Here is a 24079-nt window from a genome sequence, read left to right as displayed (position 1 = left end):
TTTCTGTTCTTATTTCTACCTACCACCATTAGGACACACAAGCTAAAAACTTTTAGTAAAGATCCTTGAGATCTGCTGGTGTCTGCTGCTGTATTTTAGCTAAAGGTAATTTCACCCATCAGGCATTTTAAGAGGAAACCATAATAACATTATTCTCTTGATATATAGGGTTGGATGTGTCCAGAGCCTGCATCAGAAAGGGAGGACTTGGTATATTTTGAACATAAGTCATTCTCTAAATTGTGCAAGGAGCATGATGGAGAATTTACTGGCGAAGAAGAAAGCAGTGCTCAGGCACTAGAGCGGAAGAGTGACAACCCCCTAGATATAGCTGTAACGAGGCTGGCTGATTTGGAGCGGAACATTGAAAGAAGGTATCTGAAGAGCCCCTTAAGTACCACCATTCAGATCAAACTGGATAATGTGGGCACAGTTACTGTCCCTGCTCCTGCACCATCCGTTAGTGGTGATGGTGACGGGTAGGTTATTGAGATTAACTTGAAAAATTATTGTGCTTCTTTGCTAATTGGAGCCTATTTTCTATTGCCTGTTATCTATGTATCTTCCTGTATGTCTGTGATCCATATGGATCATGCTATTTGCATGGTGCTTTGTAAAAACTTTTTTTTTTGTTTTTTTTGTTATGTGCATTGATAATCCCGCAAAGTGATCTTACATTTACCTGATCGTGACTAAGCTTTGAGGCACGTAGCCGCAGTCTGTGCACTACATCAAATTTAGTTGCTTAAACCTTATACTTATTGGCTGTTACATGTTTTTGTCATTGCTTGGCTTTCAGTGTGATGATTGTTTCACATTCAGTAACCATAAATGTGGACATGACCTACTTAATTTTTCTATATTTCAATGCAGAATTGAAGAGGATATTGCTCCAGGGCTCAGGGTATGGAGAAGGGCATTATCAGAAGCTCGCAGTGCTGCACAGGTAGCTCTGTGCATTCAGCAGTTACAGAAATCAATAGCATGGGAAAAATCAATTATGAAAGTTGTAAGTGTTTTTATTTAAGAAATACTCTAACTAATTTACTTTGTTCTGTTTTTTTTTTTTTTTCCAACCTCCAGGTCTTTCTTAATTATACATTTCTTGTTGTCAAAATAACATATGCTATACTTGAGAAATTGCTTATTCTTAAATGCTGTATACTTTGATAATTTCTTCCTTGTTTTGAGCTTTTTGAAGGAATTTACCGAATGTGTTATCTTTTGTTTTTTTTAAATCTTGATCCTCCCTCCTTTGAATATTGTTCATAACTTAAATTTTCATCTACATTTTGTCAACATAATAGTTGTTCATCTAAATATTTTGCAGGCCCCTTCACTCTTGTAAACGCTCCAGTTGCTACATACATTCACTGTACAGTGTGGTACCTCGGTTTTCTAACGTAATCCGTTCCTGGAGTCCGAGTTCTGAAATGTTCGAAAACCGGCGCTGTTTCCCCATAGAAAGTATGCAAAGTGGATTAATCCGTTCCAGACCTTTAAAATCAACCCTTAAAACTGCAAATTTAGCATGAATTTTACCATCTAATGATACCATAGATCCATAAAATTTACAGCGTTTGTAAACCGAAATGGAGACATTCGAAAACCGAGGTACTACTGTATTCCTAAAATGTCTTTATATTTCTATCAATTTTCATTTTTTTAATCCTAAGAAATACATAGATAAGTAAATATAAAATAAGCAGAGAATTCTTACTTTATGTAGTGATATTCGGGTATTTGGCATCTGATATAGATGATATGAAGAGTAGGTCTTTTTATTCCTTTGCTCTAATAATTAATTAAAACTTGTTTTTCACCTTCTTTGTTCAAACCCAGTTAGCTATTATCATGTAGTGGCTTCGACTTTGTACCAAGCACCAAATGCTATGTGTTCAAAATAAAAGCTGTATTTCTTATATTTCCCAGAAAGATACTTATTTTAAATCATGTGCATGTCCCTCTTCCTTCTTATATATCATATATAGAAATATCTATTATATGTTGGCTTTTATTGATTAATGTTTGCTTTTGAATTACAGATTAGCTTTAAAATTCAAATGTCTGAGATTTGTTTTCATGAATGATAAGGGTAAAATTCCTTTACTTAAAATAGTTGTTCCCCAAAGAAGTGCTCCTTAAATAATTTAGCATTCTTTTCTTTGTTTTTGCCTCTATGCTTAGACTACTCAAGGCCTTAATTCATTCTGTACAAATAAATTTGGTTTCTTGTGGTTTTTCACTTCTTCCTAAAATATCCATGGAGTAATGAATCTGCAGTTTTCACAATATGATCAAATTTAAGTCTTTTCCAATCCAGATTAGAATTTGCTATAAGTTTGAAGGCATTGTTCAGTTCACCTGGTAACATTTTTACCAGGTAAAAATAATTTTTCTTCTAAAAGTTAGTATTAAAACCAGTTTTAAAGTCACCACTCAAGATATATTTGGTGAAATCTAGGCTATAATGACCAAAAATATTGAATTCCTATATCCAAATGAAATCTGTACACTTATTTTCCTCACCTGAACCAAACAATCACCACGACGTGAACAGTTTTGTTACAGCCTATACAGAGAAACCCCAAACTTGTACCAGATGGTGCTTTGTGTTAGCATACTTACTTTCTGCTATCCAAAGCTTTATTTCAGTTTTTGCAAATTCATGAACCTTTTCCATGTCACTCACATACATTTATCATTATTTAACTCCGTCTCTTATGATCTTCCTTTTCTTAATGCTTCACAATACATTATTTGCTATGAAATTACCTTAAAAAGACTCTCATATTCACAGGTTAATGAGCACTTTATAACCTTTAATTTGAAATGTAACAGATCCTCATAATAAGTCATAACAAAATATAAAAGTGCTCAGTGTCTTTAGAAGTACCCTCTTGGCCAGAGACCACGCTTACCAGGAAAGATGAAGCTGTTATAGTTTGCCACCAGATAATTCTCGGCCCACCATGTGCTTTATATTATTGCTAATGTTTTGCTTTATATTATTGTTAATGTTAAACAGTAGGCAACTTCTGCTATATTTTACTATAGAGGCAAAGGAATTAACCAAATGTTAATACAGTTGTTCTAACATATTGTGAGCTATTACTGTGATTTTTCAAAAGTGTTGTGAGCTCAGTTATGTGTCACCCTTTCTTAATAAGTATCAAAAAATAATTTTAGTTTTAAATTTTAGATGTGAGATGTAAGACAGACTTTATGGTAGTTTTAGTTATTTATTGTAGAAAACAGTGAGAATTTACTTATTGTTCACAAATCTGATTTTTAAGTGTTATTGTTATAAGGATTTGAATAAAATCTTCCAAATGTTATTTCTCAATGAATATTTTTACAATACAAGTTTTAAAGATGTAACTCAAACTTGGAGCAATAACACTGTATTAAGGTATTTAACGATGTGGTATTAGTATTAGGCAAGGTCTTAAAATAAATATTTACTCTTGGAACATTAAACTCTGCTGGTTTTGTTCTTAGTACACATGTTAATTTGAGTATTATATATTTCATATAATTGATAGATATTTGTTTAATTAAATAGTATATATCTGCCGTATTGATACGATTCTTAAGCTATCACAGGTGTGCATACTGTGTTGTATAAGACTATTTTAGACTTTCCCAGATTGATTAATTATATTAAAAATAAAAAATGAAATTTGAACAGTGAAGCTATTTTGTTTTTAAGAGTATATAAATACAAACCATAAATTAGTATAAATGATTTACAGTTTAAATATTTTCATTTTTAAATATATTGACTTCAGGCCATTTTCTACTATGGCTGGGAATATAAACTAAATGTCAATATATAATGTTAGTACTTACCAGTTTTTTAAAGCCATATCGAAAGTTTTACTTATCTAACTTTCCTTCTTTTCCTTTGTGAAACTTGTTATACAGAATAAGTATGCATGGAAAAAATCTTCTCTTTACCGATTTTATCATTCTTAATGGTATTAGAAATTTTTTAACAGGAAAGAAATAATTTCATTTTTAGTTATTGAAAATAAATAATGACCTCTTAAATTCGTTGATTTAATTTATTGTTATCAACTTATTTTCCTTAGAAATCATTTTGTAGGATCCATTTTCTACACTTGTGACACATGTTTGATTTGGGTTGATTTTCAAAGATTCCTAGTTTTGACACACTTTTGAATCACACACACAAAAAATAGATGGATTATTTAGTCAAAATATAGGGACATATTTTTATTATTATGTATATGATATATAATTCTGACACTAATACTAATTCCTAATTTTGATCTTAAAAGTTAACTCTTACTTATTTTTTTCTCAGGATATCATGAGGATGCTAAGATAAGCAAAAAATGAAATATATTTAAAAATTAAAACACCATGTATTACAGCTCTTCATTGCTTTATGTGCTCTAATGTCATGTTAATTATTTCATATGTTAATGTGTACATGCTTTTGAAGTGTGTGCAGGCATTCGACCTCTAGCTTTGTTCTCTGCAGTGTACCTGAAATGTGCATTTACCCCAATGGAACTGCTCACCCCGTCATGTGGTCCATATCTGTGTAACGAGAGATACATAGATGTGTATGGCTACTGTATTTTTGTTAGCAAGCGGAATGTTCATTACTAATATAAATTAGGAAGTATGGTGTGTTTAATATCCCGATGAATGTTATTCACAGCAGAGTGTTGATTTTAAATGATTTTTCATGTATTATAGTACTGCCAGATTTGTCGCAAGGGAGATAATGAAGAACTGCTCCTCCTTTGTGACGGCTGTGACAAAGGCTGTCACACATACTGCCATAGACCCAGGATCACAACTATACCAGACGGCGACTGGTTCTGTCCAGCTTGCATCGCTAAGGTAAAGCTGATCTAAAGCTAAGCTTTCTTTTTAAATTGAGGTACATTGGTTAATAACATAAATTTCAGGTGTAAAACATTATAATTTGATATCTGTATGCACCGTAACCTGCTTACCACCAAAAGCCTAATTTCCATCTCTCACCATGTACTTGACTCCTTTTACCCATTTCTCACTCCCCTTTAGTAACCAATTGTTGTCTGTACCTATGCGTTCATGTAAATTGCAGAGTTACGGGAATTTTTTGAGCTATAATTCATCTACCATAAAATTCAACTTTTTAAAGTGTACAGTTCAGTGGTTTTTAAAAATAGATTCACAGAGTTCTACAAACATCACTTCTGTTTAATCCCAGAATATTTTCATGACTCTAAAAGAGTATCCTTGTGCCTATTAGCAGTCATTCCTCATTCCCTTTGTCTTCTCAGCCTTTGGCAACCACTAATCTACTTTCTAGCTTTGTGGATTTGCCTATTCTGGTTCTTACATTTAAATTAAATCATACAATATGTGGCCTTTGTGTCTGACTTCTTTCTCCTAGCACAATATTTTCAAAGTTCATCCATGTTTTAGTATGTATCAATATTTCCTTTTCATAGTCAAACGGCTATCCCACATTTTGTTTAATTATTAATCAGTTGATAGACATTTGTGTTGTTTTCCATATTTGGCTATTATTAGTAATGCTGCTATGAATGTTTACACACAAGTTTCTGTATGATATATGTTTTAACTTCTCTTGGGTATATACCTAGAAGTAGAGTTGCTAGGTCCTATGCATTTTAAGTCTCTTTCCAGTCACCTTAAATGAGAAACCTTTGAACTCTCATATAGTAAGGAGTAAAAAGTACGAAAGGTTCAGCATGTATCGAGGGCCAGACTCCGCTAGGCTCTCCCTACCTCAGTTATTCCCTTTCATGTTTAGTATCTTGACCTAATCATTACCAGTAACTACTGCCTCTTCATAAACTCAGCTCCAAACATCCATCTCTCCACTGTCTTTCTTTCTAGTCCACATTCTCCAACACTTCTTTGATTTTTACCAGAACCTTTAATTGATTTATCTTAAGACCTTTTCACTGTCACTCTCCCTCTTCATGTCCTCTCTCTCCTCCTAACCTGGCTTATAATGTGTCCGTATCCCATGACCATAATCACTGCGTCCACCATTGGCTCCCTGGGGTCTCTTTCTCACTTGGTCTTCTGGCTAATGCAGCTCTCTGACTTCTTCAGTACCTATACCTTTGTATCTGAACATGGCTGGAAAAAGCACAAGGCCCTTTAAATTCAAGGCATTGAGAAGGCCTCTAGCTCTGTCTCCATTCTCATTCTCGTTTGATGACCTTACTCCCATTTCACTGTGAAAATGGAAGCCATCAGAAGAAAATATCACCAGAATCTTCCACCACGTTTACCATCCTTCCTGTATCTGGTCTCACATACTGTGCCTTCTCTCCTGTTGCCATGAATTGCTGGTACCTCTAACCAAGCCAATTCCCAACTTGTCCCTCAGATCCTATCCCTTCTCACTTCCTTGGGAGTATGTCTCCAGCAGCTCTCTCTTCTCCTGCGTCACCCATTTCTCCTTCTCCACTGGTTCTTGTTATCAGCCTACTAACATGCTACTATTTCTCCCACCTTAAGAAAACTAAACAGGGGCCGGCCCGGTGGCTCAGGCGGTTAGAGCTCCATGCTCCTAACTCCGAAGGCTGCCAGTTCGATTCCCACATGGGCCAGTGGGCTCTCAACCACAAGGTTGCTGGTTCAATTCCTCGACTCCCGCAAGGGATGGGGGGCAGTGCCCCCTGCAACTAAAATTGAACACGGCACCTTGAGCTGAGCTGCCGCTGAGCTCCCAGATGGCTCAGCTGGTTGGAGCACATCCTCTCAACCACAAGGTTGCCGGTTCGACTCCCACAAGGGAGGGTGGGCTGTTCCCCCTGCAACTAGCACGGCAACTGGACCTGGAGCTGAGCTGCGCCCTCCACAACTGAGATTGAAAGGATAACAACTTGACTTGGAAAAAAAGGCTTGGAAGTACACAGTGTTCCCCAATAAAGTCCTGTTCCCCTTCCCCAATAAAATCTTAAAAAAAAAAGAAAAAGAAAACTAAACAAAAACATTCTTCTGACCTCACTTCTTCCTCGATCCACTTCCCCCTTTTCTCTCCTTCCCTTTGCAGGAAAACTCTTAGAAAGGTTTCTGTTGTGGTTCCCTCCAATTTCTCTCCTTCAATCTTGAACTCAACTCCAGTCAGATTCTTACCTTACAGTAACTTTGCATATCACTCTTCTGTGATCTATTCTATTTACTATAACATTGAACTCAAAATTCAGACTTATTTTTCTATTGCTGACTTGGGGGAGAGAGGGCTCGATTGTTACATCAATGCGCTGCCTGCAAGTTGTGGTTAGATTGCATAAGGTCACACTGAAGTATGGTGTTTTGTTTTGTTTTGTTTTCTAATGTAATTTTAGAGCATGAATGACCTGGCCAGTGCTGTTGCTTATGTTATAGATGAGAAAAACAGGGTCTCGTAGATATTTTTGCACAAAGTGCATACCTCGTCACTGACAGAGTCATAGCTGGAATTCATAACCTTTGATTCCAAATATAATCTCCTTTGTACTATTTCTTTATCTTCCTCAAAACAGACTTCTTTTCTTTTCTTTTTCCCCATACTTCACCACTGCTGTGTTCACACCTGGCAACCACAAGTTTGTGGAATTATCTTCTTATAGAAAATGCTTTTTTTCCTTTATACAGAAAAAAAAATCAATTTCTAGTATTATTTGATCTTACAAAATATTTTTCTCTATTTGATATTTCATAAGCTATTTATCATGTTTTGGCCTAGCTTTTTAATTACCTCTTCAACTTTCTTATTAATAAGCTCTATCTTTTTGTTTATATTCACCTTTGTTCTTACTTATGTTGTGCTCTAAATGATAGTCCTTTTGTATCTTTAAATTCATTCAATTAGTGACCTCTAGACTAAAGGAATACCACCAAGGTCTGTGGTACCAGTGATGGATTGCCATGAGATCAGCATCTTCAAGTTTTAAGAATCCTTAAGATAAATTTTTTTCATGCTTTATTAGGTTTTAGCCTAATATTATGGGCAAACAAATTAATAGATTTCTCTTGAAAATAATAAAATGATCAACTTTGTGGATCAGAGATAATATTTTTTATTTGTCCTGTCAGAGTTTCATAATTAAATATAATAAAACATCTGTAAACAGTTTTTTTCTTATACCCTATTTTTTTTTAATAAAGGCAAGTGGTCAAACTCTAAAATTCAAAAAACTTCATGTCAAAGGAAAAAAGAATAATGATTCAAAGAAAGGAAAGAAAGTAACTTTAACAGGGGATACTGAAGATGAAGACTCTGCGTCGACAAGTAGTTCACTAAAAAGAGGAAACAAAGACCTGAAAAAGAGAAAGATGGAGGAAAATACTTCTATTAACTTGTCAAAACAAGAAAGTTTTACTTCTGTTAAGAAACCTAAAAGAGATGATTCCAAGGACCAAGCCCTTTGCAGGTATTATTTTACTTTTTATGTTCTATCTATTCATATTATCCCATCTTATTTGTTCAGAAATCTTCTACCAGGGGTGGCCGGTTAGCTCAGTTGGTTAAAGTGTGGTGCTGGTAGCACCAAGGTTGCTGGCTCGGTCCCTGCGTGGGCCACTGTGAGCTCTACCCGCCTTAAAAAAAAAGAAAAGAAAAGAAACCTTCTACCATATGTAAGGAGACTTTTTGACAGTGTGTATACATAGGAAAACGTAAAGTCTATAGTATAGGTAAATGAATTCTTTTTAGTAAATTAGTTTGCATTGTTTTTACTTGAAAGATGTTATGAAAGCTAAATTTTTAATAAAAATAATAACTCCAAAGCATAGATATTGATTTTAAACATTGTTTTCTTTAGTATGATCCTTACTGAAATGGAAACTCATGAGGACGCATGGCCTTTTCTACTTCCTGTAAACTTGAAACTTGTTCCTGGTTATAAGAAAGTTATTAAGAAGCCTATGGATTTTTCCACAATTAGAGAGAAATTAAGTAGTGGACAGTAAGTAAATCATTTCAGTTCAATATTTACTGAATGCTTGAGATGTACTGGATATTTTTCTAGTGAGCCAAAACTGCATTAATTTATAGCAAAGACAGAGGACCTGCCTTTGGATTGGGAGGAAGGGAGTGTGCGTGCATATGTGTGTGTGTGTGTGTGTGTGTGTGTGTGTGTGTGTGTGTCTGTGTGTTTTGTTAGGGTAGTATAGTATGAAAGACAAGTCAATCAAAATTATTTAAAAAATTAAAAAGGAACGTTATCAAGCTGTATTGACATTAGAAAGGCACCAAACTCACCCTGGAAGGTAAGGAAAAGTATCAGGGATGCCTCCTAAAGTAAGTGACATGTAAGCTGGAGCTTGTACATTGCATCAGGTGTCAGATGATTGACATCATCGCATGAGGGTTTAACAAAAATTGATTCTGTAATATTTTCAGATTGTTACAAAGTAGAGATAGAAGAACATTGGAAATTTAAATACTAAAAGCTTTATTATGAGTTGAAGAATACTAAAAATGCATTTATTAAATGTGGAAGACGCCTATTACTGTGTTTCCCCAAACATAAGACCTCACCAGACAATCAGCTCTAATGCGTCTTTCGGAGCAAAAATTAATATGCGAGGTCTTATGTTTGGGGAATTCTCTTTGTGACCCTATCCAAAGAATGAAGTGTCTTCCCGGCCACAGTTCATGATCTTTGTAAGGCCAGCCGATCTTTGTCAGAGAATAGCATTAATGGAAATTGATTGGTTCTGGACACTGGGCCATCTTCGAGCCACAAGAACGAGGCTGTTCACTCACAGAACAAGCCCACACAAAAGCATCCCACGTGTGAATGGCCCGGAGCTGTGCAGCTATACTCTCCTTTCCATTCTCCCCTGCTCCCTTTTTATTCCTACATCCCAGTTTGGCTTTTAATGTAGCCCGTACCCATCACTTCTGGTAAAGTCACAGAAAATATGGAAAAAGAAGGAAGTTTACATTGAAAGAATAATTATAAAACATAGTTTAATTACATTATCATTGTTGTTATCATTATTATACAGTATATTATTTAGCTCTTCTGGGCCTTTTTGATGAAAATCATCCTGATCCATAATTATTCAACTTAGAAGAGTTGAGTAGAACTTAACTCATAATGATCAGCGTCCCTGTCACATACATCAAATGATTTACTGGATTGGCCAAATGACTAATTTATTTCTTAGAAAGCTGAAATGTCAGTTTTTCAAAGGATTATTTCTTCTTTGTTTTATTTTTCTTAAAATTATAGAAAGGACCTGCCCAAATTCAGAAAACATTTCTTACCATTAAAACTATTGGTTCTCATGTGAACCAAACAGCAAAAGCTGCTGTCTAGATGTGGACTAATTTGCTTCTTGTTTTTCCTGTCTATCCAAGTAATCAGATGTTTAGAAGGATAGCCCACTGGACTTTATAATCAGCATGGCCAGGACAAAGACTTACACAGGAAGACCTGACCATGTTTAAGTTCACTTTTGTCTTTAGTTTCCATGATTTTCTAATTCCTGGATAGAGGATAAACTTCAATCCCCAAATCCCCAAAACAAACAGGCTTAGACATTAACACAAAATTAGCAAAAGAGCTGCAAAATCGAAGTTCCCTTTTGAGAATGACTCCTAGTCAGTGTAGGGGAAGGTCACAGTGGAAGCAGGCAGAGGCAGAAGCAGCTCTTTATAATCCTGTTTGTGTTGCAAGTTGTGTGGGAGGCAAAATTCAGTGGATTCAGGCTCCTCTAACTTTGAGTTGTTTTATTAAACCCAAACTTAGGAGTTGGAACCCAAACTCACAAACACTATTTCAAATTTTTAACCTAGAAATTTATAGAACAGAGGGGAGGAAGTGCCTACTTTAATGACTCTTTCTGGCTTCCATCAGCTGCCCATCCTTCCTTAAAAGAAGGGCCCATTTATTTCACCTAGAATCTCACCTAGAATTCTCTCCTGGGTTCCAGCCTCCCAAGCATTAATCATTAATCTTTTTTTATAGTAAGGAGCAGTCTAAAGAGATAAATATTTCTCAAAGTAACTTTAAAATATTTTATAAAATGTATTCCCACATGTTATATGATTTCATTGATATGAAATATCTAGAATAGGTAAGTCCATAGAGACAGGAAGTCAGATTGGTGCCTGCCAGGATGTGGGAATAGCAAGAAATGTAGAGTAACTGCTTAATGGATAAGGTTTTCCTTTTGAGGTGATGACAGTGTTTTGCAACTGGATAGAGGTGGTGGTAGTACAGTGTTGTGAATGTACTAAATGCCACTTAATTGTCTACCTTAAAACGGTTAATTTTATGTTATGTGAATTTCACATCAATAAAAGATAATAATCGCAAAAGAATAGGAAAATGGATGAGTTTGCATAGTTATATGAATTAACTGTGTGAGCTCATTATGGATAAAGAAATTTTATTTCTTTTATTATAGTACATATTAGAAGGAGGGAGTGAAGACTGTATGTACGAGGTATTTCATCGCAGAAATAATTCCACTTTTACCTGCTCTAAGAGATTCAGTGTATGCTTCACAGATATTTGTAATGCATACATTACTTTATTATCCAGCTTATTGTACATTAGAATTCATTTAAATATGAATTTCCAAAAGCCCTCTTTCAAAATGTATTGATTTGGCTTAAGTTAGCTTGACATGAACCACTTCTTTCTTGTCACTAAGTCTGGGCAGACTCATTCACCTTCTGTTCTCTTCTTCATGTTCAGACAGAGAAGGAGAAGGGAGATTTTCCCACCAAAATTCTGAAGCCACAGTGCTTCTTATTGAAAGCCAGTTCCTCATAATGTTATCTCTGGTAAAAAGACAGTACATGCTTTGTGTGTTTTTTTTTTTTTTTTTTTTTGCTTGATTTGGATCATCATACTCCAGTCAAAAGAGCATATTTGGAGAGAGGAGAAATGGGAAATGGGGAAGATTTAACACAGAACGACACATCGGGGATGTACGTAAAAACCACAGGGCAAGTGTGATGTTTACAGTGCATAGGAAGCATTTATTTCTACTGCAGCTAAATATTTTTGAATGTGGACAATAGGGCTACTGCAAGTGTTACAGTTGGTCAGATGAGTTGACAAACTAGTCAGTGGGATGAGTCCTATAAGAGAGAATTGTGATACAGGTCAACCAGGAAATCGGATGTGGGGAAAATACTAGCTACTTGAACTGTATCTTGATCTCCAGAGAAATCTGTTTTCCCATTTTACCTGTCTATAAATCCTGTATGCTTCAGAGCACATGCAGTTTTTTCAAATGTTCCATATAAGAGGGTATAACACCTTTTATATCACTTTAAACGCAGTTATCCTGATCTTTCTCTTTTTCTTTTCAGTTTTCGTTCTCATTTTACCTTTTATTACTTTTTCATATGTTTACAAAACAAAGCCACCCTATAGCAGCAACCTCTAAATGATGTGTTGTTTTTTTTCAGGTATCCAAACCTTGAATCCTTTGCCCTAGATGTCAGGCTGGTTTTTGACAACTGTGAAACATTTAATGAAGATGATTCTGATATAGGCAGAGCTGGCCACAGTATGAGGAAGTATTTTGAAAAAAAGTGGACAGATACTTTCAAAGTGAGCTGAAGTTATAATAATCTTTTTTTTTTTTTCCTTTTAAACAAGGACAAATGAGACCAGCAATGTGAACTGTATTTACATCAATGTGCAAGGCACATACATAATGACTTTTTTTCCTTAAAGTAAGTATCACAAAAAAAAAAAAAAAGTATCAGAAGAATGATACCATTTTTAAAGGCTTCACTCCTACAACAACCAAGGCCCTTGGTTATTGGTTTGTGTGATTTATCAGCTAATTTAGGTAGAACAGGGAAGCACACCCAAAGAATTTTCAAAGGAAAGGGTGTTATAGTGCAATAGCAATTAAAATATATCAAATCGCACTGAATATTCAACACCAGAGCTCTAATGTGGGAAATGGTTCTCCTTTCCCTCTCAATAAATATCTATTTTTCATTTTTTTACTTTGTAGTTTATTTTTTAGTGAATGTATTTAATTTTATGAATTATTTATGATTAAACCACATCCAGAATCTTCGTTTTCTGTGAAAAGGAAGAACTAGAAAATTGCTTTAAATCTTGAAATTACAACAAGGAATGTTTTAAAATATAAAACAAAGCCAAGTTAAACTGTTTACACTGATGTGCTATAAAAGCACCAAAAATAAACTTTACTGTAGAGTTACAAGTACATTTATATATATATACATATATATATATATGTTGCTGCATCACTTGTGTAGTTAAATTGTATTTCAAGACAGTGAAGAAAAATTGACCTGTATATACTGTTCATTATTGTTTATATTAAGTCTTGTTTTAAATATGTATTATGTGTACATATTGTTTGCAGACATTATTGTTTATGCCTTAGAAGGACTGTAGCATTTTATTTTAGTCTGAAGGTAATTATAGCTATACAGCTTGTACAGCAATTATCCTCTACCAACACTGTGGCGTCTCCTTGATCTTGGTAGTGCCTGCCTTTGAAACAGGGTGTAGGGGATATTAGTTTTCCATTTTTCTATTTTGTTATATAATTTTAAGCCACCAGGGCCTAAATTAAAGTATAATCATTTGTATCCATGTGGAATAAAATTGTGACAATTTCCTACACACACAGTATTTTTTCATAGAAACATTTTCCTCCCATTTGCCTTGCCTCAGAAATAAATTTAAAAGACATTTGTAACCACTGTGTTTTATCTACTGTGTGTTGTGGTGGCCTGTTGGAGGCAAATAGATCAGAATTTTTTTTGTACCTATGTAAGAGTACTTGAAGTTTTATTTAAAATAAAATGTTGTGGAAAAGGTAGCATTCTTTTTTTTAGGAGTGTTATTTTTCACTACTATGTGTGGCACGGATACAATAAAAGACTTTTACAAACTAGTTTTTTTTTTCAGTTTTTCTTAATGAACCTGAAAATATAGTCTTTTCAAAAACAGGAAATTTAAATTTGATTTTTACAAATGGACTGGGTGGAAGAGGGTGATTTTAAGTCAAGTGATGTGACTTTCGTGAGTCTCTGAACCTCTCTGGACCAAGTTTTATCGTTTACTTCACATTTTCAATATGAAAATATTAAAATACATTTTTAGGTTCTGATAGAAGTGTCTCTATTGGTAGACATAGAACACATTGGTCAATAAGAAAAATGGATCATATAAATTAGTCTAATAAGTCCTGAGATACAAAGTCAAGTGTTCATGAAATGTGACGTGATGCCTTGCTGGGCTCTGAGGAGTCCCTGGTGAGCACGACAGGCGCAGGCCCTGCCTTCATGGAGCATCCACCCTGGTGAAGTGGTGCTTTAATGTCCTCAGAAAATGGATTTTAATAGTGAAGGAGAATAGAAAAGTTTTGAAGAAAATATCCCTACCTTTAAAATGCTTCAAAACCAGAGTATTTTCCTAAAGCCCTAGGTTTTGTGAAGACTTATGTGAAAATCAGCTGTTATTATGTAAATATGTCAGTTTCTGTAAACCAAATATTGCAGTGATGCCTTAAGGGGCTGGTGCTTAATCAAAAATACCACGTGGAGCAGGGAACAAGGTGGTGCTGTGAATAAAGTATGTGGTTTTTGTGGTGATAGAGCTGCCAAATGCTCCATGGGAGTTTTCTTCATGGGGGTTTTTTGCCTTAGGGATGATACATGCTTATGTTAATTTATGTTAGATGGTATGTAAGTGACTTATTTGATAATAACATGTCTGGTGTCTGAGGGGCTCATGATGAGAAATAAAGTAAACACACACAAAAGAATAATCTTTCAAGAGTGATAATTTTCTTTTAAAAATAATCTTATTTTTATGTCCTTGCAAAATTTTATATCCTCGAAACAAGCAAAGCGTGGTCAATATTGGCTGCTTTGGACTGATGTCTTTATTGTTGTTACTCAACAGGAGTAGCTGTTCAAGTAGTAGTGGACATGGTCCCCAAAGGGCTGCAATTGAGCTACATAACACTTGCTACTATACATGTGTGGCTCATTTGTTATGCAAATGACTTTTACACTCTCTGCCCTATGTTGGGCATATCCTCATTAAAACCAGTGTCATTCAGTATAGAGAAGAGGCTGCAGATTGTAATATAACGGTCATAGGCCATGGCTGCCAGGACAAAGGCCTCTGTTACTATGAAAAGTGCATAAAGAAACATTGGCGCCACACAACCTGCAAAGTATATGGTCTATTTCTGAGACAGGATGTTGACCATGGTTTTGGGTACAATAGCAATGGGATAGGTGAATGATGGAGAGATTGCCTAGGAAGAAATACATCGGTGTGTTTAGCATGCCAGTCATGCTAAGGTTCCCCCGAAGGACCATCCCATAAACAATCAGGAATAGTAGGAAGAGGAGACTGTGGAGTTCTGGATGGACCTTGACGCCTACAAGAATGAAGGCAGTCACTTCTGAGTGGTTGTCTCCTCCCTTGTCACCATGGTAAATTTCTGCTTAACGATATAAGAGAAAGTCAACAGATAAAGTTTCCACTTTTTCTCTACTATCACACAAATACACTACACATTAAAAAAGTACTTTATATTAGATGTAATACTTTCATATCCATTATCCCTGTTACATTGTACACATGAGCAAACTAAAGATGAGAGACACTTTGACTTTCCTAAGGTAACACAACTGGTTAAAAACGGAATTTGGAATCAAGGTGAAACCTTTTGTTTTCAAGTCTAGTGTTAATTCCAATAAAACGTAGTCTTATACTTTATAGCTCTCTATCTTGTCATATGAGATGGTTTGTGGGATGTCATTTGTGATTTCAAAATACTAAAGTCTGAAACTCATACTAAGAAAAAGGCACTTCCTTAATTTTTTATTTTTATTATAATCTTTTTTAAACATTAAATTTATTGGGGTGACATTGGTTAGTAAAATTATGTAGTTTCAAATGTAAAAAAATAATAAATAAATAACTAAAATCAGTGTCATTGTGTTCAAATATTAAAAGAAAAATTTCTGAACCCTCTGCTACCACACAATTACAAGTATACACAACATTATACTTTTATTAAGATAACTTAGGCTTTAACCTGAACTTTCTCCATTTCAGTCCTGCTTGCTCTGTAAATTACAAAAAACTATGCTTGTCCTCAAGTTGAGATTTACATTATCACTCAAGTAGTGACCGAGCAAGGACAACCAAACAATCCATTACTATTAAAATAATCATCAGCTTGAAACAGTATGTGGGGAGTAAATTAATATTTATTTAGTTGTTAACCATAGTGAAAATTAAACAAGTGAAAATCTATGGATATAGCTTGAACACAAAAGAACTAAATTACCATAAATGCAAGGTGATCTCTTTTTCTTGTTTCAACCAAAAATGAAATTTGTTAAAAGCAGTAATTTTAATCAAAATTTTAATGGATCTGATCTGTCCTTGCTACCTTATTGCACCCCTTTCTGTGCTCCTCTTTTCCATCCCCTCTACCCCTGATATACTTTCAAGAAATTTAAAACTCTGTTCATTTAGTCTCCCATTAAACATATCCTCAACAAGAAAATGAATCATTTACTCTTTTTTGTAAATTTCATTTTTGGGCGCTGTCATGCGGGAGACCCTGCTCGCTGCGCCATTTGTCGTGCAGGGTGTCATGCAAAGTCTCTGGTCCCGCTCCCCACATAAGAAAGCAGGACACGGTGAGGCCAAAAAGGACCACCCACGGAGCCATAGGTAGGGGAGTCATACCACTATATTCTCTCTGGCGGCTGGGTTGGAGACACAGGAAGCAGGAGCCACACAATTCGCAACCCTCACTGCGCCACTTGCAGGCTCAGCCACCACCTTCTTGCTAGGCCCCCATTTTTTTCTGCTAGCGTAGCCACAGCAGTTGTATTAGTGGCCAATGGCTCACTGGTTACAGCTGACGGCCAACTAGCCACAGCTGATGGCCATCCAATCACAGTTGATGGCCATTTACTACCTGAGCCAGCACCTGTCTATGTGAGGCCGAGAGCCTGGAAACTGCTTTCTGGGGCTCTGCCCTCACAGGGGCTCTCTCTCTCTTTCTCAAAGTTATTTGCAGATCAAATATCTCCATTTGAGAAATGAAAGAGCTTTGCGTTTTGTTATAAAATTTTATTCCAACAAGGAGATAAGGGAAGTATTTTAAGAGAATTGAAATTTCCCCTCCCCAGGAATATGACATAAAAAAAATTCAATACAGGAAAACTAGTAGAACCTTATCTACTTTGCTTCAATACGATCTCTTATGCTTGCTTGGGCCACATTATAACTCTACCTTTGAAAAAACTTTTGAAGGGGCAGCTGGTTAGCTCAGTTGGTTAGAGCGACGTGCTCTTAATCACAAGGTTGCAGATTCGAACCCCACATAGGCCACTGTGAGCTGCGCCTTCCAGAAGTAGATTGAAACAGCTAACTTGACTTGGAGCTGATGGGTCCTGGAAAAACACACTTAAAATAAATAAAAGTTTTTTAAAAAAACAAGCAAACAAACAAAAAAAAAAACCTTTGAAAACCTCAACTACACAAAATTGAGGTAATTTCTCTCAGCTATGTCACATTTTTATTTATTTATTTATTTTTTACTTCTTCCTTCAGTTCCTCTAAAACTCCCCCCTCCCCCTTCTTCTGCTTCCCCTACCCTCTCCAGTTCAAACCGTTGTTTCTCAGTCTAGTTGTGTAGGACACAGCTCCCTGGCCCATGCTGGTGTTATGAGCCTTGTGCTCCCCCCGGCTGAGGCAGTGGGTTGCCTGTCCTCGTTGGCCACTCACAGCAGCTCACAGCAGCTCTTGCCAGCTGCCAGCCACTCCAGGGAGAGCCGTTGTTCACAATCTTAGCTGTAGAGGGCGCAGCTCACTGGCCCATGTGGAAATCGAACCGCTGACCTTGGCGTTAGGAGCACGGCGCTCCAACAACTTGAGCCACCGGGCCAGCCCTACATTCACGTTTAATTATGCCTTTCCAGTCAACTTTTTTATATATTTATTTAGCAATGCGTTATCTTTAAATATATATAGTGTTTTTATGTATATACATATACAATATTATATATATAGTGTTTCATATATATATATATACACACACACATTTTTAAACATCCAGAATCTAGTATTATATAATGTCTGACATTAAAGGTACCCAATAAACCTTTGCCAATAAAACCTTCCAATCAATGAATATATTCAAAAGAATGAGCCACACTCTTTGAAAGCAATGCTAAAATTGGGGTTCTAAATATATTTTAGGTAACAGCTATGCTGGGGAAAAACGTTTGATTTTCCAAAATGATTGCTTTGGAAAGGATAACTCTTACTCTATGTATATTTGGGCTATAATTCATGAATATGCAGAAATTATAATCTTATCTTGAAGCTTGGTAATGTTCTAATAGAGTACAGCTCTTTTCTGGGACATGTTGAAGAGGTTCCTGTCTATAATAATGGACCTAACTAAGAGGTCCCAGGTGAATTCAGTCGGTGGAAAAGAATGGTCATCTGATACAAAGTGGAATTTCCCTGTAATTCTCCAGATTGCTTCCCTCTGGTCTCTAACTGTGATCTAGTCCCTTTCAAGGGAACTCTAACTTTGGTCTCATTTCCTTTCAAAAGGGACAACATCTACCATCTTGTATAGTCATTAATGCCGTTAAATCAGACTTCTATCATTCCTGAGCAAGTGTTCAAATTGTGTTTCTTACACCCCTTGTGGTTGAGTGGGGCCATTTGACAAGCTGGTTCTGGCTAAAGAAATCTGAATGCAAGTATCATGTGTTTCTCGTTGGCCAAGCATTTAATTTCTCTCTCTTCCCTCTGACACAGCAACTAATAATGTTCAAAATAATTCATGATCTGTTAGCCTAGGTCCCGAACAGAATTCCCTGCTAATTCACAATGGACATATAAGCAAGAAATCATTCTTTCTTCTTATAAGTCACTGAGACATTGTGGTTCATTGTAACTACACCATATCCTAGGCTATCCTGATACAGAATGGCTATCAAACCGTTGGATTAGAAGGAGAGGAAAGTAGGTCCAGTAGGGCTTAACATCCCACCTTTCTATATCCTGTCACTTAAAAAGGGGTCCTAGAAAATAACTAGAATGCACCACAGAGGAAAGTGTGGTAAAAGATTAAGAGGATCTTGGAAAAGCAAATAGATCGAACTGTGGTCATCTGTTATGGTCAGAAAAGATTGCAATGTATTTCACCCTGGGTTCAAAGGGGAAACACTGCTTTTGAGAAATGTCATGATGAAAAATAGAAACCAAGAAAAATGGAGGGTGTCGTGCGGGGCGGCCTGCGGGGTCTCTGCTCCTGCTCCCCACATAAGAACGCAGGATATGGTGAGGCCAAAAAGGAACACCCACAGAGCCATAGATGGGGGAGTTATACCGCTATACTCTCGCTGGCGGCTGGGTTGGAGAAACAGGAAACAGGAGCCACACAATTCTCAACCCTCATTGCTCCGCTTGCAGGCTCAGCCACCATCTCCTTGCTAGTCCCCATTTACTGCTAGTGTAGCTACAGCAGTTATATTAGTGGCCAATGGCTCACTGGTTACAGCTGATGGCCAACTAGCCACAGCTGATGGCCATGCAATCACAGTTGATGGCCATTTACTACCTGAGCCAGCACCTGTCTATGTGAAGCCGAGAGCCTGGAAACTGCTTTCTGGGGCTGTGTCCCCACAGAGGGGCTGGAGGGCCTTTTGACCCAGTGAAAGTTTGGGCTGCTATGGAATTGTGTGGATAATGACTTACACTATTTGGAGACCCAGATCATGATCCACCTAAAGACGAGTAATATGAGTGGTAGATTTCATTAATGCAAAGAATTACTGGGCTTCAGCCAAAGCAGTCCTTACAGGGATATTTAAAGTTGTAAATATCTATGTAGAAAAAAAAAAAGATCTCAAATCCATAACCTAAACTTCTAATAGATAAAGAAGAGCAAGAAAATCCTAAAGCAAGCAGAAAGAAAGAAGGAATGATTAGAGCAGAAATTAATGAAACAATAACAAAAAGAAAGAGAAAACCAATTAAACCAAAAAAAATTGGTTCTTTGAAAAGAACAGCAAACTTGACAAAGCTTTAGCTATACTCGCTGAGAAAAAGAGAAAAGACTCAAATTACTAAAGTCAGGAAATAAAGGTTATAAGTTAATACTATGAACAAGTGAATGTCAACAAATTAGGTAACTTGGGTGGTAATGGACAGAGTCCTAGAAAACACAAACTACTGCAACTTAAGAAAAAAGGGAAAATATAAATAGTCCTATAACAAGCAAAGAGATTGAATTAGTAATAAAAATACCCACAAAGATAGGCCCAACCCCAAATGGCTTCACCACTGAATTCTACGAAAGATTTAATGAAAAACTAATAAAAAGACTTCAGAAACATTTCCCAAGTCATTTTGTGAGGCCAGTTTTGCCCCAATACCTAGGTCACAGATATCACAAGAAAAGAAGACTAGAGACCAATGTCTTTAGATGCAAAAATCCTCAACAAGATACTAGTAAACTGAATCCAACAATACATAAGAATTATATACCACGACCAAATTAGATTTATCCCAGGAATACAAGCTTGGTTTAACATCTCAAAAGCAACAGAAAAACAAATACATATTCATCTCAATAGATGCAAGAAAAGCATTTGAAAAAATCCAGAATCTTCTAATGATAAAATGCTCAACAAAGTAGAATAGAACTTCTTCAACCAGATAAAGGACACTGACAAAATCCCTACAGCTCACATAGCATTTATGGTGAAAGATTCAATGCTTTCCCCCTCATACTAGGAATAACCAAGGATGTCCACTCTCACACTTCTAGTCAACATTGTACTGGATGGTCTATCCAGGGCGATCAGGCAAGAAAAAGAAAGAAAAGGCATCCAGACTGAAAGAAATGCAAAACTATTTCTATTTGCAGATGATATGATCTTATATATAGAAAATACTAATGAAAATACAAAATAAAACATATCTATGTAACAAGTTCAGCAAAGTTGCACGATACAAGGTCAGTATACAAAAGTCATTTGTATTTGTATGAGGTCTGACAGTTAAGTTCACAAACTCATCCTATAAAAAGTGCTACATACCTCATTGCTGAATATCACTATGGTCACCTCTGAAGTACTCCCCTTGGGAATCTATGCACTGATGCCAGCGCATAGTCCACCCTTCAAAGCAATTTTGGAACTCTTTTTTTGGAATGGCCATCAGAAATGTCATCGTATTACACTTGATGTTCTGAATGTTATCAAAATGTCTTCATTTCAATATTTCCTTTATGTTTGGGTAAAGAAAGAAGTCATTGGGGGCCAGATTGGGTGAGTAGGGAGGGTGTTCCAATACAGTTATTTGTTTACTGGCTAAAAACTCCCTCACAGACAGTGCTGTGTAAACTGGTGCATTGTTATGATGCAAGAGCCATAAATTGTTGGTGAAAAATTCAGGTCATCTAACTTTTTCACGCAGCTTTTTCAGCACTTCCAAATAGCAAACTTGGTGAATTGTCCATTTGGTACAAATTCATAATTAATAATCCCTCTGATATCAAAAAAGGTTAGCAACATCATTTTGACTCTTCATTTGGACTGACGGAACTTTTTTGGTCATGGAGAATTGGATGACTTCCATTGTGCACTTTGATACTTTGTTTCAGGGTTATATTAGTAAACCCATGTTTCATCATCAGTGATAACACGGCGCAAAACATTGTCTTGCCTCTCCAAAAAGCTTGGCAAACTTCGACTCTCCTTTGCTTTTGTACATCAGTGAGCTCCTTCAAGACCATTTTTGGACACACCTTTCTCATGCCAAGATTTTCAGTTGAGATTTTCCTAACTGTTTCTCTATCGATGTTTACTTGGTCTGCTGTGCTTCTCACAGTCATTCGACAATTTTAACGCACAATCGAATTTTTGCAATGTTTTCATCAGTTCTTCTCGTTACTGTCCAGCCTGACCTCTCTTCATCAGTGATGTGTTCTCTCCCCCCAGAAAAATATTTAATCCATTTGTACACTGACATTTTCTTCATGGCATTATCCTCATGAATTTGGACTAACATGTCCCTGATTTCACTTCCACTCTTGCCAATTTTAACAAGAAATTGAATGTTTGTTCGTTTTTCTAATTCAAGCTCGGACAGACATTCTCGCTATGGCACACAAAAACACTCAGCAACAATAATGAATGCCACTCAGCAGAACACCGTCACATGTCGACACGAACACAGCTGTGAGACACTGATATACCAAGGTTATGAAACCTTACTGAGCTGTTTGTACAGTGCTGCCAACGTAAGCACACGATGGCAAGTTCACGAACTTAATTGTCCTACTTCATATTGTATTGTGTTGAGCTTGAATCATTCTTGGAAACTGAACATGCACATACCCTGTTTCCCCGAAAATAAGACCTAGCTGGACAATCAGCTCTAGTGCATCTTTTGGAACAAAAATTAATATAAGACCTGTTATTATATTATGTTAGATAAGACCCGGTCTTATATTATAGTAAAATAAGACCAGATCCTTATATTAATTTTTGCTCCAAAAGACGCATTACAGCTGATTGTCCAGCTAGGTCTTATTTTCGGGGAAACAGGGTAGTTATTACATCCTGTACTCTACCCTGCCCAACTGTTCTGGTAACTCTGGACTTGGGTCACCTGCAAAGTAAAACAACCCAAATACATCCCTGAGTATTTACTGTGAAAACTGGGTATTTCCCAAGTTCATCCCTCAACAGGCCCATACTTCAAGCCTATTTAAGATCCATGCTTACACCCACCTTTCCTAATTACTCCAAAGCCCATCATCTCTCTCTCCTTTGAGCTTTCGGTTACTCTCAACCATAGATTTTAGTAATCAGTGACTCACTAGTAATTGATTTACACCTATTCTTTTCCCATTGCAATTGTATTTTGAGAGAATGTATCACTTACTATTTAATTGAACAGTTAGTTTTTCTTTAAATATATTATTTAAAATTGTTTTTTATATTTCTCAAGTAGCATTATTACAAGAAACAGAACTTAATGATAAATAAGATTAATTATTGACCACAGTTAATTAAAGCAACGAATACATAAAATATTCAAATTTTTAATATTCCAAGTCAAAGTTCCAACTATTTTGACACTCTGTCCTGTGAGAGAAGATAACTAGTTCAGTGATCAAAGACCTCTATTAATTCTTACAATATTTCTCTAGTATATTGGCAAGATACTTTAATTAACATATCCCAAATTGCAAACTCATAGACTAGATCAGCTGTAATAAGGCTTCCCTTTCTGAAATTGCCTTTTCCTGCAGGATAGGCAAAGCTGACCATATTGTCTTTGAAATCTCCGTGCTAAACTACTGGCATGCGTAGTCAGGGGTTTCTTTTACATATTTTGCTTAAAGAATATTATAACAATTTTACTCATCAAATTAGTGAAGATAAAAAATATTAACAATTTTCTTAGTAGATATTCACGAACATGGATAAGGATTTATGTACAAAGTTGTTTAATCCATTTTCGTTTATAATCACAAAATATTGAAATAACCATCCACAACAGGGAAAATGTTAAATAAACTACGGCATGTTTCTGGAAATGTGGACCATTAGGCAGAAAAATACGATACTGAAGAAATTTTAGACATGGAAAATGCTTGGGATATATGTTTAAGTTTAAAAAGACAGTTTGCAGGAATTTTTGTAAATTGATTAATATTTTCTACAGAGAGCTCTATTATTTTTACAAGCAAAAAGTTGTTTTTAGAAAAATACTGCTGGGGAATGCTTTGGTATGTAATCAGGTGTTCAAAGTCTCAATCATGAGGCACTTGTTAATTTAAAAATCACAGGAGCATCTCAAAGCCATGGATTTTGATCTCCTTTTCCTTTTGTCTTTTTTTCATTACAAATAATTTCTAGCTATCTCAAATTCACCTTTAAATTTGAGCATAGGTTATTACTCTTCAAATACATAACTTTGTTTTTTCAGTTTGATAAATTTGAATGTTTCCTCATTAAAGAAAACTAAATTTCCATGGATTAAAAATAAAAGTT

At 35.9% G+C, this 24079-nt stretch overlaps 1 protein-coding gene across 16 annotated transcripts in view; it reads left to right on the top strand.

The window, feature by feature from the left end:
• BAZ2B (bromodomain adjacent to zinc finger domain 2B) overlaps positions 1–24079 on the top strand; it is a 311801-nt gene that overhangs the window by 226624 nt on the left and 61098 nt on the right. For 11 of the 16 annotated variants that reach the window (XM_019727243.3, XM_074336937.2, XM_074336921.2 and 8 more), the window contains 6 exons: positions 169–479; positions 874–1009; positions 4732–4878; positions 8158–8423; positions 8814–8957; positions 12428–13905. In XM_019727243.3, the coding sequence (XP_019582802.3) occupies positions 169–479; positions 874–1009; positions 4732–4878; positions 8158–8423; positions 8814–8957; positions 12428–12581 (1158 nt within the window). In that variant the 3' untranslated portion in view covers positions 12582–13905. Of the gene's footprint in view, positions 1–168; positions 480–873; positions 1010–4731; positions 4879–8157; positions 8424–8813; positions 8958–12427; positions 13906–24079 lie in introns of those variants that run through there. The other 5 variants (XM_074336965.2, XM_074336961.2, XM_019727241.3 and 2 more) reach the window with 2 other exon arrangements.

The sequence above is a fragment of the Rhinolophus sinicus genome, chromosome 17 (assembly GCF_057876585.1).
Source record: "Rhinolophus sinicus isolate RSI-liver-muscle chromosome 17, RSI-T2T, whole genome shotgun sequence".
NCBI classification, from domain to species: domain Eukaryota; kingdom Metazoa; phylum Chordata; class Mammalia; order Chiroptera; family Rhinolophidae; genus Rhinolophus; species Rhinolophus sinicus.
This window is presented reverse-complemented; position numbering and strand designations above follow the sequence as displayed.